At 37.5% G+C, this 15,298-nt stretch overlaps 2 protein-coding genes across 3 annotated transcripts in view; one reads left to right on the forward strand and one right to left on the reverse strand.

Moving 5' to 3' along the window:
* Positions 1-15,200, reverse strand: part of SLC17A1 (solute carrier family 17 member 1) — a 42,395-nt gene extending 27,195 nt beyond the window's left edge. For both annotated transcript variants that reach the window (XM_077143531.1, XM_077143530.1), the window contains exons 1-3: positions 15,018-15,200; positions 12,917-13,000; positions 5,525-5,697 (exon numbers count right to left, since the gene is read on the reverse strand). In XM_077143531.1, the coding sequence (XP_076999646.1) occupies positions 5,525-5,697; positions 12,917-13,000; position 15,018 (258 nt within the window). In that variant the 5' untranslated portion in view covers positions 15,019-15,200. The remainder of the gene's footprint in view (positions 1-5,524; positions 5,698-12,916; positions 13,001-15,017) is intronic.
* On the forward strand, positions 6,460-6,789 carry LOC143669067 (trafficking protein particle complex subunit 2-like). The gene has a single exon (XM_077143639.1). The coding sequence runs from the start codon at positions 6,460-6,462 to the stop codon at positions 6,787-6,789; it is 330 nt and encodes a 109-aa protein (XP_076999754.1).
* Positions 15,201-15,298: the final 98 nt, after the last annotated feature.

Raw genomic sequence — 15,298 nt, forward strand, 5'->3', positions numbered from 1 at the left:
AAACGATAAAGAGACGTTCTCAGGTTGAGCTGTGGAAGTAACTAGAAGGGACAATGAAGGAAAAGGCAATTTCTCTTCCTCTGCCTGGCATTGATGTGGCATGCTTTGTTGTCTTCCTTGGGAGGGGATTCATCTGTTAATTCCTAGGTTAGGGGCCCTGTATAGTTTTGTTATGGTATTAAAGCTGATAAAAGGAATTCTGAACATTGAATTTATTGTTGGGATCATGAGAACAAAGGTGCATATGTTTTGAACTTCCTGCACAGGTAGAAACCTTAATTAGAGTAAGTGAGGACAAGGTTAAACTTTTCTGAAATTGTCTTCATTTTTTTCATCTAGTGTCTTTGTATAGCAGCAAACTGAATTCCTTTTTTAGGGGACTCGTATTTGAAGGAGATAGATTTTCCTAGATTGCAGCAGGAGATTTCACAGGGAGGTGAATGTACCAGAGAAATGTTTCAATTTCCACAGCTGAAGAGCTCCTTCCTCTTTTGCTACCCTCTGAGTAGCCATTTTTCTAGAAAATGGGTACTCAATGCTTAAACCAAAGCAATAGAAGACCACCAATTCTTAGAAATATGATTCAAGAAACATTTTAAATAAAATAGTTTAACAAAAGTATAGTTGACACAATAAATTGCATATTTTAATTTTGCATATTTAAAGGGTACAACTTTTTCCATTTTTGAAATGTATACATACTTGTGAAACCATCATCACAATCCCGATGATAGATATGTTTTCATTTCCAGAAGTTTTCTCTTATTCCTTTGTGATCCCTTCCCTCCTGCCACAAACCCATCACTAATCTGTTGACTGTCGCTATAACTTGTTTTCATTTTCTAGAAGTTTTACGTAATATAATCATTCAGTGTCAGGAATTGGAATCATTCTCCCCACAAAAGACATGTTCAATTTTTAATCTGCATTCCTGTGGGTGTGAACCAACCCCTTTGTAAATAGAATCTTTGAAGACATTTAAGGGGTGGACTCAGTTGCTAATAGGATCTTCGAAGATCCTATTTGGATGTGGCCAAACTGAATGAGGGCAGGCTTTAGCCCATTTGGCTAAATGCGCATAAGCAAGGGAAACTGGGCACAATGGTCAGTAAAAGCCAGAAGTCAGAAGAAGCAGAAGACTGTCAGAGAAAACCAGAAAAGAAAAGGAAAGCAGAAGAAAAGGAACCCAATGAACCCCAAGGGTCGCAACAGGCCAGAACCAGAATGGTTCAGACTTTTCCAGAGAGCGTGCCCTATTGAAACCTTGATTTTGAACTTCTAGCCTCCAAAACCATGAGACAGTAAATTCCTCTTATTTATGCCAAACTATTGTGTGGTATTTGTCATAGCAACCCTGACAAACTAAGACAGTTATTATGCACTTTTTTTTTGTCAGCTTATTTCACTCAACATAATTACTTTGAGATTCATCCATGTTGTTCTATGTATCATTAGTTTTTTCCTCTTTGGAGCTGAGTAGTATTCCATTGTATGCATTTAGCAGGGTTTGTTCATTCCTTCACCTGTTGATGGAGATTTTGGTTGTTTCTAAGTTTTTGGTTATTATAAATAAGGCTCCTATAAATGTGTATATTCAAGTCTTTGCACAGATATAAGCTTTCATTTTTCCAAAACAAAACCAAAATGAAAGGTGTATGCTAAATTTTTAAGAAACGCCAAACTATTTTCAAAGGTGGTTGTACCATTTTACATTTTCACCGGCAGTGTGGGAGGGTTCCAGCTCTTCTACATTCTCACCAACACTTGCTACGTCCAGTCTTTATAATTTTAGCCATTTGAATCAATGTGTGGTAATAGTATATCCATATGGTTTTGACTTGCTTGTCCCTAATGATTAATGATGTTGAACATCTTTTCCTATGAGTATTTGCCATGTATGGTATCTTCTTCAGTGAAGTTTATGTTCAAATCTTTTATCTATTTTTGTTTTGGATTGTTTGTTTTGTTTTATTGAAAATAATGATTTCAAGGTTCATCCATGTAATAACATGAATCAGAACTTTTACAGTTGAATAATATTCCACTGTATGTCTATATCATAATTTATCCATTCATCTTTTGATGGATACTGGTTTGTTTCTACCTTTTGGCTATTGTGAATAATGCTGCTATGCATTATTCTGGTTTCAATTCTTATGATATATACCTAGAAGTGGAATTGCCAGAACACATAATTCTATGTTTGACTTCTTATGAAACCACTAAACTGTTTTTCACAGTGGCTGTACCATTTTACATTCGCAGCACAGTGTATAAGGGTTCCAATTTCTCCATATCTTTACTAATACTTGTTTTCCATTTTTAAAATAATAGCCATCCTAATGAATGTGAAGTGGCATCTCATTGTGTTTTGATCTGCATTTCCCCAAAGACTAATGATGTTGAGTATCTTTTCATAGGCTTATTGGCCATGTGTATTTCTTCTTTGGGAAAATGTATATTCAGATCATTTTCCCACTTTCTAATTTGGTTGTTTGTCATTTTGCTGTTGAGTTGTAGCAGTTCTTTAGAAATTATGGAAATTAAACCCTTATCAGATTTGCAACTATTTTCTCCCATTCCTTGGTAATGTCATTTGATGCATAAAATTTTTAATTTTGATGAAGTCCATTTTATCTATTTTTTCCTTTGCTGCTAATGGATTTGCTGCTATAGCTAAGAAATCACTGCAAAATCCAAGATCATGAAGGATCTCCCCTACGTTTTTGTCTAAGAGTTTTATGGTTTGGGTTCCTATGTTTTTGTATTTTATCCATTTTGAATTAATGTTGATATATGGTGTGAGGTAAGGAACCAATTTCATTTTTTTTTTTACATGTAGATATCCAGTTTTCCCAGCACCATTTGTGGAAGAGAATATTCTTTTCCCTTTCCTAGTACCCTTGCTGAAAAAAACAGTTGGCCAAAGGCTATATGGGTTCATTTCTAAACTCAATTCTATTCCATTGGCCTATAGATGTATCTTTATGCCACTACCACACTGTTTTGGTTATATGGCTTTGTAATAAGTTTTGAAATCAATAAGTTTGAGACCTCCAAAGTACTTCTTTTTCAAAATTTCTTTTTGACTATTCAGGGCTCCTTGCAATTCCTTAGGAAGTTAAGGATCATCTTTTTCAATTTTCCAAAAATGCTGCTGGAATTTTGATTGGGATTGAATTTATTTATAGATGACTTTAGGTAATATTGACAACTTAACATTAAGTCTAGGTAATATTGACAACTTAACATTAAGTCTTTCAATTCATGAAAATGGACTGTCTTCACATATATTTAGGTCTTCTTTAATTTCTTTCAACAGCGTTTGTAGTTGTCAGTGTACAAGTCTTTCACCACCTTTGTTAAATTTATTCCTAGATATTTTATTCTTTTAGATGCTATTTTAAATGAGATTGTTTTCTTGATTTACAGTGCAGAGTGTTCAGTGTTGGTGTATAGAGATACAACTAATTTTGTATGTTAATCTTGTACTCTGCAACTTTGCTGAATTTGTTTATTAGCTATAATAGTTTCCTTGTGGATTCTTTTAAAAATATTTTTGCTGTGTAAGATCATGTCATTTGTGAATAGAGATAGTTTTACTTCTTCCTTTCAAATTTCGATGCCTTTTATTTCTTTTTCTTGCCAATTTCTCTGGCTAAAACTTCCAGTACAATAGTGAATGGTGGTAGTGAAAGCGGGCATTTTTTTCTTGTTCCTGATCTTAAGGGAACTTAAGATCTTCAGTCTTTCATCATTGAACATAGTTTCTTTTCTTTTTTGCATGGGTAGGCACTAGGAATCAAACCCAGGTGTCTGGCATGGCAGGTGAGAACTCTGCCACTGAACCACAGTTGCCCCCTGAATATAGCTACTTTTTTTTTTTTTAAATATGGTTACTTTTTAAAGTGTATTTTTCTGCTACTTCTTATTTCCTGCATCTGTTCTATATCAGTTTTGATAGATTAGTTTTTCTCTTCATTAAAGATTGTGTTTTCCCACTTTACATGTGTGATAATATGTTTCTTAAGATTCTGGACATCATGAATTTTATCTTGTTGGATGTTGGATACTACTGTATTTTTATACATGTTATGTTTTTTTTTCTGTGATAAGGTTAAGTTACTTAGAAATAGTTTGATACTTCTGGATCTTTATTAGATAGAACTGGTCGCAGTGCTAATTCTAGAACCAGTTATTTCCCTAGTGGGCAAGATCCTTTTGTGTATTCTACTCAGTGCCCTAGGAATCATGGGGTTTACTCTTGTGACTGGGGAACTTGTAAGAGGCCCAGTGTGTGAGCACTGGTCACATTTCCATCGAATCATTTTGATTAGTTCTTTCCCCAGCCTCAGGTAGTTTCCTCATCTGCATATTGTATTTGGTGAGGAATTTACCAAAGGACAAGTTGTAGACAACAAAGGTTTGATTAGGGCAATGTCACCTAAAGGACTCATGATGGGGAGAAATGAAAACATAACTGTAGAACTAAAGTCAAAACCGGTGGGATTGAGGTCACAGAATTTATGTAGTTACTATATGCCTTTACAGTGTAGAAATAATTCTACTAACAAAAAATAAAAGAAAAACAGGGATTGAAAATGTGATGTAAAATAAGTTCCCAGATCACCTCTTACATAATAATTGGGAGCAAAAGGATAAAAACATTGTTATATAAAACAATAAAAGTAAAACCAAAATGGAGTACATTGCATCTAGTATGTTATCTTTAATGTAAAAAGGGTTGAAAATAAGAAAACATGTTCTTATTTGACTATATATTCATAAAGGAAAACAGGAAGAATATAGTAAAAAAAAAAAATTTCTTTCACCCAATTCCATTTTTCTCTGCCCTACCTACATGTTCTGATGAGTAACAATACATTACCTTTCAGAAGTGAAATTAATGAAACGTGTAAATACAGTGCATATTTTAAAAGTTAAATAAAAAAGAGAATGTGGCTTTACCTTCCACTTCTACCTTAAAATGCTCCCTTTTTTCTCTTGCTCAAACTGCTGGATTCTAAAGTAGCCCTAACTCCTGGTTTTTATTCTTCTGAATATAGAAAGATCCACACGACAAAACCCTTGAGAAATATCAAGGCATATTTTAATCACGGGGCACGTTCATTTAGGCAACTTTCCGTAAGACAAATCAAGCCTTGAGCTTGATTATTCTTCTGGTTATTATTATCAGATAAAGTATGATACCATTCAATCTCTGCACAAGTTAGCAAGGCAGCATTTTTTTCTTAACTTTTTTTTTTTTTTTTGGTATGCTGTATGGCAGGGTCACGTTTCAATATTTTTCCATTTGACCATCCCATTATTACAGCACCATTTGTTGAATTTTTGTTTGGTTGGTTGGCTTTGGTTTTGCTTGTTTGTTTTCTGGAAAGTGCATGGACGCGGACGCGAACCCAGGTCTCCTGCACGGCAGGCAAGAATGCTACCACTGAACTATCCTTGCACCCTGCAAGGCAGGATTTTTAACGTATGACTGAGGATAAGATTTTTGATATACCTTTACGTTAGCAGGGGGCGCACTTGCTGAGAAGTTGGCCACACCCGGTGGGTTGGAGCTGTTCACCATCGCTACCATGGTGAGGCTCAGGCTGGTGTACTGCGCGGTCAGCATCACGTTGCAGCAGTGCAGGAGGAAGGCCAACCCGTAACGGAAGGAACAGAGACCCGGAACTGGAAAATACAACGGAAAACCTCAGTAGTTATGCAACCGACCCCAAGACGCACATCAGCTTTAGGAAGGGCCACTCAGAATTTGGAGCGTATGTAGGAATTTAAAATCTTATTGTACTTGCCGACTTATGAGAACATATAATACAATAGGAAGATGTGGGAACGATTTTAGCCCCTAAAATATGATCCCAACTAAAGCGCTGCAGAAAAGTAAGGCCAGTTCTCCAGGTACTCTGTCTCCTGTCTATTTTAAAGGGACAACTTGTGAATACTCTGGATTACTCCTGAATGTAAGTTCCCTTACTAACGACAAAGACATGTTCGCTCAAGGAGGCATTTCCAGACTTCGTTGAGAAACGTGTTTGTACACATTGCAAAAAAAGCATTTTAGAAACTACCTACATATTGAAGTAGTATAAAGCTAGAGTAATCATTTGTATAGTGTGGTGTGATTTCAGACACAGTCAACTGATGGAAGTAGGGAGTTCAGAAAGAGAGGCACATGCATAGTCAAATGCTTTTGAATAAAGACAACAATGAAATTCAAAGGGGGAAGTAAAATCTTCTAAGCAAAGTCATTTTCACAAGAGAAATGAAACAAGCCTAGAGAATCTGGCAAGGTCACACCGGCTCAGCTGAAGCTGCCGAGCTCCGCGCCTCGGCTGTTCATGTCTTGCTTCAATAGGAGCCACCTAACTGAAGACAATGTCTAGGAGGCTTCCGTTTCCTCATTGCTGGCCATCATGGTAATTCAGTTTCGAAATGGAGTTTTTGCCAGCTGGAAAAGCGGAATCCAAAGACGATCGCCGTCATCTGAGCCAGTTCACAGCGCACGCTGCGCCTGGCCTCGTAGGTGAGAACGTGTGGTTCCTCAGCAACGTGTCCTTGAGAGGGGTGAACGAAGTCAGCAGGTGCTTTGTTTCAGCATTTGCTACCGGGGGCAGCATGGGGTTTATCATGCTCCGTGACATAAGGCAAGAGGGGATAAAGAACTTCACTGATGTCTATGGTTTTTATATAAAGTTGGCAATGAATCCATTTTATGAACTTAGCTTTCCTATTGGGTTGATCACATTAGAAAGAAAAGTTTAGTTTCTTGGGAAGAAACACCTGTCAAGCTGAAGATTGAAAAATTCTGAAATAAATGATGTCATCGAACAATGACGTATACTCAGGAATGCGTAATTGTAAGAAATTTGATTAAATAGCCTAGGAAACTTAAATATATATATGTCTATAACAAGATTCGTACAGATATGTTTATAGCAGCTGTGCCTATTTGAATCTGTGGTGTACCCCAGAAAAGCCATGTCTTTTAATCCTCATTCAATACTGCTGGGTTGGAGCTTTTTGATTGTTTCCATGGAGATTTGACCCACCCAATTGTGGGTGGTAACTTTTGATTAGATGGTTTTCATGGAGATGTATCTTCACCCATAGGGTTGCTTACTGGAGCCCTTTAAGAGGGAACAATTTTGGAAAATGCTCTAGAGCCCACATAACAGGGGCTCTAGCCTGCTTGTCAAAATTTGGAGATGAAGAAGGAAAACGCTCCCAGGGGAGCTTCCTGGAACAGGAAGCCAGGAGAGAAAGCCATTAGTCATTTCCAAGTGCCCTTCCAGCTGAGAGAGAAACCCTGAACTTCATCACCTTTCTTGAGTGAAGGTTACCTATTGTTGGTTAATTTTGACATTTTCATAGCCCTGCCCTAATTTGAACATTTTCACAGCCTTAGATCTGTAAACTTGCAACTTAATAAATTCCTCCTTTGGAGAGTTTTTCCATTTTTGGTATATTGCATTCCAGCAGCTTGCAAAAATACAACAGCAGCTTTATTCAAAAGAGCCGAATGTTTGGAATGGATGACCATAATGTGATAAATTAATACAGTGGCTGCTTCTCAGAAATGAAAAGAAAGGAACCACTGACACATTCGACAATCTGGATAAATCTGAATGAAACCACAACAAAAATATTCTCAGTTGAAGAAGCTAGACTTGCAAGCATTTATGCAATATGAATCCGTTTTTGGGGAGTTCAAATACAATCAAAAGAATCAATGATGCTAGAAAATAGAATAGCGCTTCTCCCTGGGAGAGGAGGGGATAGACTGGAAAGGCACAAGATGGGACATTTTAAGTGATGTAATATTCTGTTAGTCTTGGTTGTAGCCATGTATAGGTTTGTTGAAACTCATCAAAATGTACACCTAAAAAAAGAGTACACCTAAGGTATGTGTGTTTTATTATATGTAACCTACATTGTTACAACCCAATGAAGGGTAATTTATGGTCTTTTTTTTTGGCATGGGCAGGTACCAGGAATGCAGATTCTGGGATGGCAGGCGAGATGGCCTGCTGAGCACCGTGGCCCACCCAATTTGTGGTCTTTTTTAATTTCCTTTTGAAATTGAATGGCTAGCATGGAGAAAAGATGGTTGACCATTTGGTTAAATAAGAATCACGGGTCACCAGGAAACAAGGCTTGGCTCTTTTCTTTAGATAAAGTGACAGTAAAATATTTTAAAAGTAAATACAGGAGATAACACAATTGTAAAAAACTTTCTTTTTCATAAAAGTGAGAAGACTTTTTTCTTTTAAACAATCAAGGACATGATGAAGTCAACATAAAGTACAAGACATCATTCTGATAAAACATAGACGCTCTGATTTTTACATTGATTATTCAGAGGGGGTAAAAAAAACCTTTACAACCTCTTACTAAGAATAGACTGAAAACCCAAGAAAACTTTTTCATTTTAAAAGAGAGAAAACCAAATCTCACTTTTGCATCAGTTTACTATTTGATACTAAGGCTCTTAAAAAATGTTATAGATAGATACATTAAATCTTATTTAACCTGAGCCACAAAAAATAAAATTCCTTTTCTGCAAACCTACTACAACTTTCTATATCCATTCAGGTTTTATCCTACATTTCTTATTTCTCATTCTATAATAAGCACTTGTTTTATATTAGGTCAAAACTGCTCTCTTTTTCCTTAATAAAATTATATCTTGCGTACCTCAAGTACTTAAGTTACCAAAAAGATTTTGGAAACTGTCTTCAAGCTGATATTTTGCAAACTACAATTACCATCAAAATAAAAGTTGTCAGAATAGTGACTTGATTTAGTTAAATGTAAACTTACACATATATTTTTCATTTAAATATCTGGTACATATAATATTAGCTTGTTTGATCAGTAAATCTGTATACTTTAAAGAACATCTCCATAAAGGCATACCTTTTTTTAAAATCTTTTTTTTAAATTTAACATTGATAGCTCAGAATACATAGTTGTTTTCTTTTAAGTTTAAATTAATTTTAAAATTAGCATACAAATACAGGATTTACAGCTTAAAATTTTCAACCATGAGGCAGGTGAAAAAAACAGATTTAGAAACAGAGAACTATAAAACACAGAGATATAAAGTTCACTGGATTATATAAAGAGCTGACTTGTCCTCACCCCATTTTATATTTATTTTTTATTTTTAATCAAGTTTTTGCTGGGTTTTTGGTAATGAAGCTAATTTAAAATTACTATATCTAATAGAAGTGTTTGAATATCAGTTAAAGAATGTATCTTATTTTTTGGTGGACTGTGGGAATTTTTGTGTTGAATTTAATTTTTATATATTTCTTATGAAATGAATTTTATAAAAGCAACATTCTTGCAGAATTGTTTGAAGTAGTAAAAGATATTAAACAAATTAGATGTCTATAAATAAGTTAATCATATGCAGCTATTGAAAAAATGGTTGGGGAAGCTCTTCGTATTCAGTTGTTGTGCTGGTTTGAAAGGAAGTATGCCCCCTAGAAAAGCCATGTTTTAATCAAAATATCATTTCATAAAGGTAGAATAATCTCTATTCAATACTGTATGTTTGAAACTGTAATCAGATCATCTCCCTGAATGATGTGATTTAGTCAAGAATGGTTGTTAAACTGGATTAGGGGACGACATGTCTCCACCCATTTGGGTGGGTTTTGATTGGTTTATTGGAGTCCTATAAAAGAGGAAATATTTTGGAGAATGAGAGATTCAGAGAGAGCAGAGAATGCTGGAGCACCACGTAGCAAAGTCCACTAGCCAGTGACTTCTGGAGATGAAGAAGGAAAACGCCTCCCGCAGAGCTGCATGAAACAGGAAGCCAGGAGAGTAAGCCAGCAGATGACGCCATGTTTGCCATGTGCCCTTCCAGCTGAGAGAGAAACTGTGACTGTGTTTGCCATGTGCCTTTCCAGATGAGAGAGAAACCCTGAACTTCATCAGCCTTCTTGAACCAAGGTATCTTTCCCCAGATGCCTTAAATTGGACATTTCTATAGACCTGTTTTGATTGGGACATTTTCTCGGCCTTAGAACTGTAAACTAGCAACTCATTAAATTCCCCTTTTTAAAAGCCATTCCGTTTCTGGCATACTATATTCCGGCAGCTAGCAAACTAGAACAGTTGTGAAATACTCTCTCAGTGAAAAGAAATAAAAGCATTAGTGCCTGACAAATTAGTTGGCTAGTTTCCTGGATTGACCTTCCACTGAAAGCAAATAAACATATTAGATAAGATATATTTAAAGTAAACCATTTTATTAAAGCATAGATGATGTAGCAGAAAATATGAAATCCTACCCAAAGACCCTTGAGACAGTCCTCAAGACATACACTGAACACTAAATGCAAATTTTGCTCTAAGAATATTTGTTTCCAGGTTCTTCAACCTTCCAGGACCTGGGGACATCAGGAGTCAAATCCCAGAGCTCCGGCACTGGAAGAGTTAAGGGGGAACCTCCCCCAAAACACTTTGATGCCAAAGCCCTATTAGGATCCTTGCCAGGGATAACCAAAAAATTTTGGCGTGTATGAGTCTTGGAAGTGAGCAGATAGAAGAAAAACGAAGCCTCAGAGAAATGCTAACCATCAGCCAGCCCTTGTTTTGATTTGCAGTCGTAATTCACTGTATTTGGTTTGTCTAAAACACATGTCAAAGCAGGGAGTTTTGTTTAAAATGGAATCACATCTGCCATGCCAGAGACTTGGGTTCGATTCCCAGTGCCTGCCCATGTGAAACACACACACACACGAACTAGTCTAATTAAAATGGAATCACATGCACACATACACATACACACATACAAGCATATTCAGTATGGCTGGCTCCAAAGCTTCCTAAGTACAGCCCTCAAAAGCTATAGGAAGAAACTGACTGGGAAAGCTAACAGAAACACTGTGAAAACCCTGGGATGAGAGAAGGCCATGACTTTGGGGGGTAGGGGGCGTGGGGGAGGAAAAGAAATTCCTGCCATGGGTAGAGAAGGGCTGATTGTCTTGGTCAAGTAACCTTTTGAACTTTGCTCTTGCACTGGTTTGAAAAGATGTATGTCCCCTAGAAAAGCCATGTTTCAATCAAAATCCCATTTCATAAAGCCAGAATAATCGCTATTCAATACTGTATGGTTGAAGCTATAATTAGATCATCTCCCCGGAGATGTGATTTAATCAAGAGGGTTGTTAAACTGGATTAGGTGACAAGATGTCTCCGTCCATTTGGGTGGGTCTTGATAAGTTTCTGGAGTTCTATAGAAGAGGAAACATTTTGGAGAATGAGAGATTCAGAGAGAGCAGAGCAGAACGACATAGCCACAAGAAGCAGAGTCCACTAGCCAGTGACCTTTGGAGATGAAGAAGGAAAATGCCTCCCGGGGAGTTTCATGAAACAAGAAGCCAGGAGAAGAAGCTAGCAGATGATGCCGTGTTCGCCATGTGCCCTTCCAGATGAGAGAGGAACCCTGACCATGTTCACCATGTACCTTTCCAGATGAGAGAAAAACTCTGACTGTGTTCACCATGTGCCCTTCCACTTGAGAGAGAAACCCTGAAATTCATTGGTCTTCTTGAACCGAGGTATCTTTCCCTGGATGCCTTTAATTGGACATTTCTATAGACTTGTTTTAATTGGGACATTTTCTTAGCCTTAGAACTGTAAACTAGCAACTCATTAAATTCCCCTTTTTAAAAGCTATTCCATTTCTGGTATATTGCATTCTGGCAGCTAGCAAACTAGAACAGCTCTCTTCTCTCCACATTGCTCAAGGAAGACAACACAGGACTTCAAATAAGTCTGGAGTTAAAAATTAAATCACAGGGCGGGCCACGGTGGCTCAGCAGGCAAGAAACCTTGCCTGCCACACCAGAGGACCCGGGTTCGATTCCCGGTGCCTGCCCATGTAAAAAAAAAAAAAAAAAAAAAAGAACTGTTCCCACCAAAACCTTAGTTACCTGAATTGTTCTAAGAGCATTTGTAAAAACTGAAATTCAGTGATTAAAAAGAAGAAAGAATTAAAAAAAAAAATTAAATCACAGGTCATTCTAAAGTACTTGGAACTGAGTAACAGTAAAACACTGCATGTCAAACTCATAGATTCAGTTAGAGCAAAATGAGCATTTCTAAATATATTTATCAAAAAAGAACTCAAAAACCTAAAAAATTAACAAGGGAATGAACCCAAAGAACCAAAAAAGGGAAGAAATGCTAAGGGCAATATCAATGATATGTAGAAAAAAACATTTATAAACATGTGTGTGTATATATATATTTGAAAATACGGATGACATGGAAAATTAAAAATATCAAAATTGATACAAGGTGATATAAAAATTAAATACTCTACTAATCTTGATATAAATTGTAAAAGTGTTCAGCCCATGGTCCCAGGCCTCTTTTGTTGGGATTTTGTCCTTCATGTTATGGCTACAACTCTGAGCCAATAGCAGATATTCCTCATTGTCTCTCCCTGCCCTGCTTTGATAAAAGTTTCTCTCTCAAAACATCTAATTGTTCACGTTCTTGTCCAAAGATGCAAGGACTCAAGAACATTCATCCTGCCTCATTTCCGTCCACTGAGCTGTATTCTCCTGCTTGAGATGAAATTGAGATACCCCCCCTTTCTAATATGCACCTCTAAGTGGTAAACAGACAAGTATACAAAAATGGAAATATCTTTTAAAAGTGCAAGCAACCAGGGTATGAGTAGATACTTTTGATTTAGGGTTTTTCAGATGGAAAACCATAGCAGAACCGATTTTTTTTTACCTCCTTTCTTGCACATTTCTAAGACACTGATGTGTTTCCATGGAAAATTCTCTCACATGGACTCTGTGATGTCATATTTAAGAGGTAGAATTCCTATGTGATGGGACAGGGGATAAAGATTCACCTTTCTTGGGAGGGAGCTGGTTATCCATTTGCATACTGGGCTGCGGTTGCTTCTCTTTCTGCAGGAAGGTTTGGTCTCCATCCACTGGGAATGCAAAACACATTGATATCAGCATAATGGGCCAACACTGTCCAGTACTCCTCCCTGATTTAAAACATGCATCAAAAGGAAACTTGCTTCATCACATCAATGTCTATTCAACTCCATTATTTGCTTCCTTTGATATTCCACTTTTTAAATATTTTTTGGTTGATTAAAAATATATAGAAAACCTGAAAACTGCAGAAGGCAAAAAAATAACAACCACCACCACCAGAAAACTCTTTCAACACAGAATTCTATATACAGTGAAAATATCCTTCTAAACAGAAAAGTGAACGTGAAAGACATTTTATCAGATAAAAAACTGGACAGAATTCACTGCCAGTAGACCTGCCCTACAAGGAATGTTAAAAGAAATTCTTCAGGCAGAAGAAAATTGCTATAGCTCAAAAACTTGGATGTACAGAAAGAAAAGACGAATGTTAGAAATGGAATAAAGGAAAATAAATTATTCTCTTATAGTATAATAACTATATGCTTAAAGCAATAATATTAACAATTTATTAGGTATTTGCAGTACACATATAGGAGGAATGCACGACAAAAATGTCACAAGGGACTGGAGGTCTGACAAAAATATGTGAGTTATTAAGGTACCTCCATTACATATGAAGTGATATAGAATAATTTAAGTTTAATTTAGATAATTTAAAAATGCATATTGTGAACCCTAGGGCAACCATTAAATATGTTGTTTTAAGAAGGATAAATGACAAGTCAGTAGAGAAGATAAAATAATTCAATTTTGTAATTCAATATAAAATGCTCAATTAAAACCAGAGAAGACAGAAAAATGAAGGAGGGGACAATGAACAGATGCAATGAATCGAAAACAGTTACCCATGGGGTAGCTTTTAATCCAACTATATCAATAATCACTTTAATTGTGAATGGTCTGGATTTAAATGTGAATGGGCTAAATTTAGACATCAGGTATGTGTTTCCTATAATTTCTAATGTCCTCGTGTGTGTGTGTGTGTGTTGGGGTTGGGCTTAGAAGATGTTCCATCTGCCACCTTGCAGCACACTAATCTCCAGTAGAAGCCAGTCATCACTGGCTTGTAGAGGAAGGGAAGCCATAACCTTCCCACACCCCGATTCCCCTGCAGAAACCAGGGCACCCGCTGCTTTCTGGGCTCCTGGTGAGTTTCACCTTCCCTAGCAGAGATCCCATCTGCTGCAGGAGCGAGAAGCCACTGGAGCCTCTTTCCCCAGGGAAACCAAGCTGTGTCTGTAAGATGGAAAAGGCAGACCCTAGTCAGAGTCCCTCTCTGCCCTGATTGCTGGCATCTGTCTAGAAACAAGGGGTTGGGGGTGAGGGCACAATGCCTCCTGCTCCCAGCCAAGATACATTGTCTTTACATGCCTCCCTTTATTCTTCGGCTCTTGTTTGATTGTCTTCACAACACACAGCACTCTCGTGACTCTAGTCACCTGTTCCTTTACTTGCTTAGGGTCTGCCCCACCCCTCTAGAATGGAAGTGCCTGAGGGGCTGCCCACTCCTAGAACAGTTGGCTTGCCAGCACCTGGAAGTGGGCTTTGATGCTAGGAATAATTGTTCAGTGAGTGGCCGAAAACCTCTTTCTCTTCCAAAAAACCCCAGAGTGGGCTATTTTTTCTTCTCTTTTTCTCCAGGACTTCACCTGCTTTAATCTTGTCATTTAACATCATTTCCATTTGTTTTTCAGATAACCCACAAATAACTAATTAGTGGACCTATTACTCATGTAATTGTCCCAGATTCCAAAGGGTTAAATAGCCCTGCATATTTCGTCAGTGACTTTCCACTCAAACAGGGGAACCTGTGGCTGGCGTCAAAGGATCAGGAACTCCGGAAAGCTCTGTGCCCTTTGGGCAGATCTTCTGCCTTGGATTCTGAGTTGCCTGTTTTCATTTATTTAAAAATTTTTTTTAGTCATTCCCTTAAGGAAGCATGCAGAGAATTTTATGAAAATCATGTACAGTAGGGAGAGTGAGAGTAGAGAGGGGCAGACTCACTTGGGGAGGGTCTTCATAAAGCTGGTGACTGCTCCAGCAGAGAAGAAACAACCAGCAGATGGTCTGCATATCCTGATGTTACACCCAGAGCTACCCACATCCTCCAGGAACGGCCCTTCCTAAGGGCTTGGCTGCAGCTGGACATGTGGCTTTTCCTCATCCACCCCATTGGTCTCGCCTAAAAAGCTAGACACCAATGGCTGGGTGGTTCGATCTCACTGACTCCATATCAGCTTTGCACAGAGGGATTTTATTACCAATGTCCCACTCAGGAGGAGAGG

The sequence above is a fragment of the Tamandua tetradactyla genome, chromosome 25 (genome assembly GCF_023851605.1).
Source record: "Tamandua tetradactyla isolate mTamTet1 chromosome 25, mTamTet1.pri, whole genome shotgun sequence".
NCBI classification, from domain to species: Eukaryota; Metazoa; Chordata; class Mammalia; order Pilosa; family Myrmecophagidae; genus Tamandua; species Tamandua tetradactyla.

Bases quoted from the DNA above. Each gene is read 5' to 3' on its own strand.
- LOC143669067 (XM_077143639.1), top strand. From the start codon at position 6,460: ATGGAGTTTTTGCCAGCTGGAAAAGCGGAATCCAAAGACGATCGCCGT.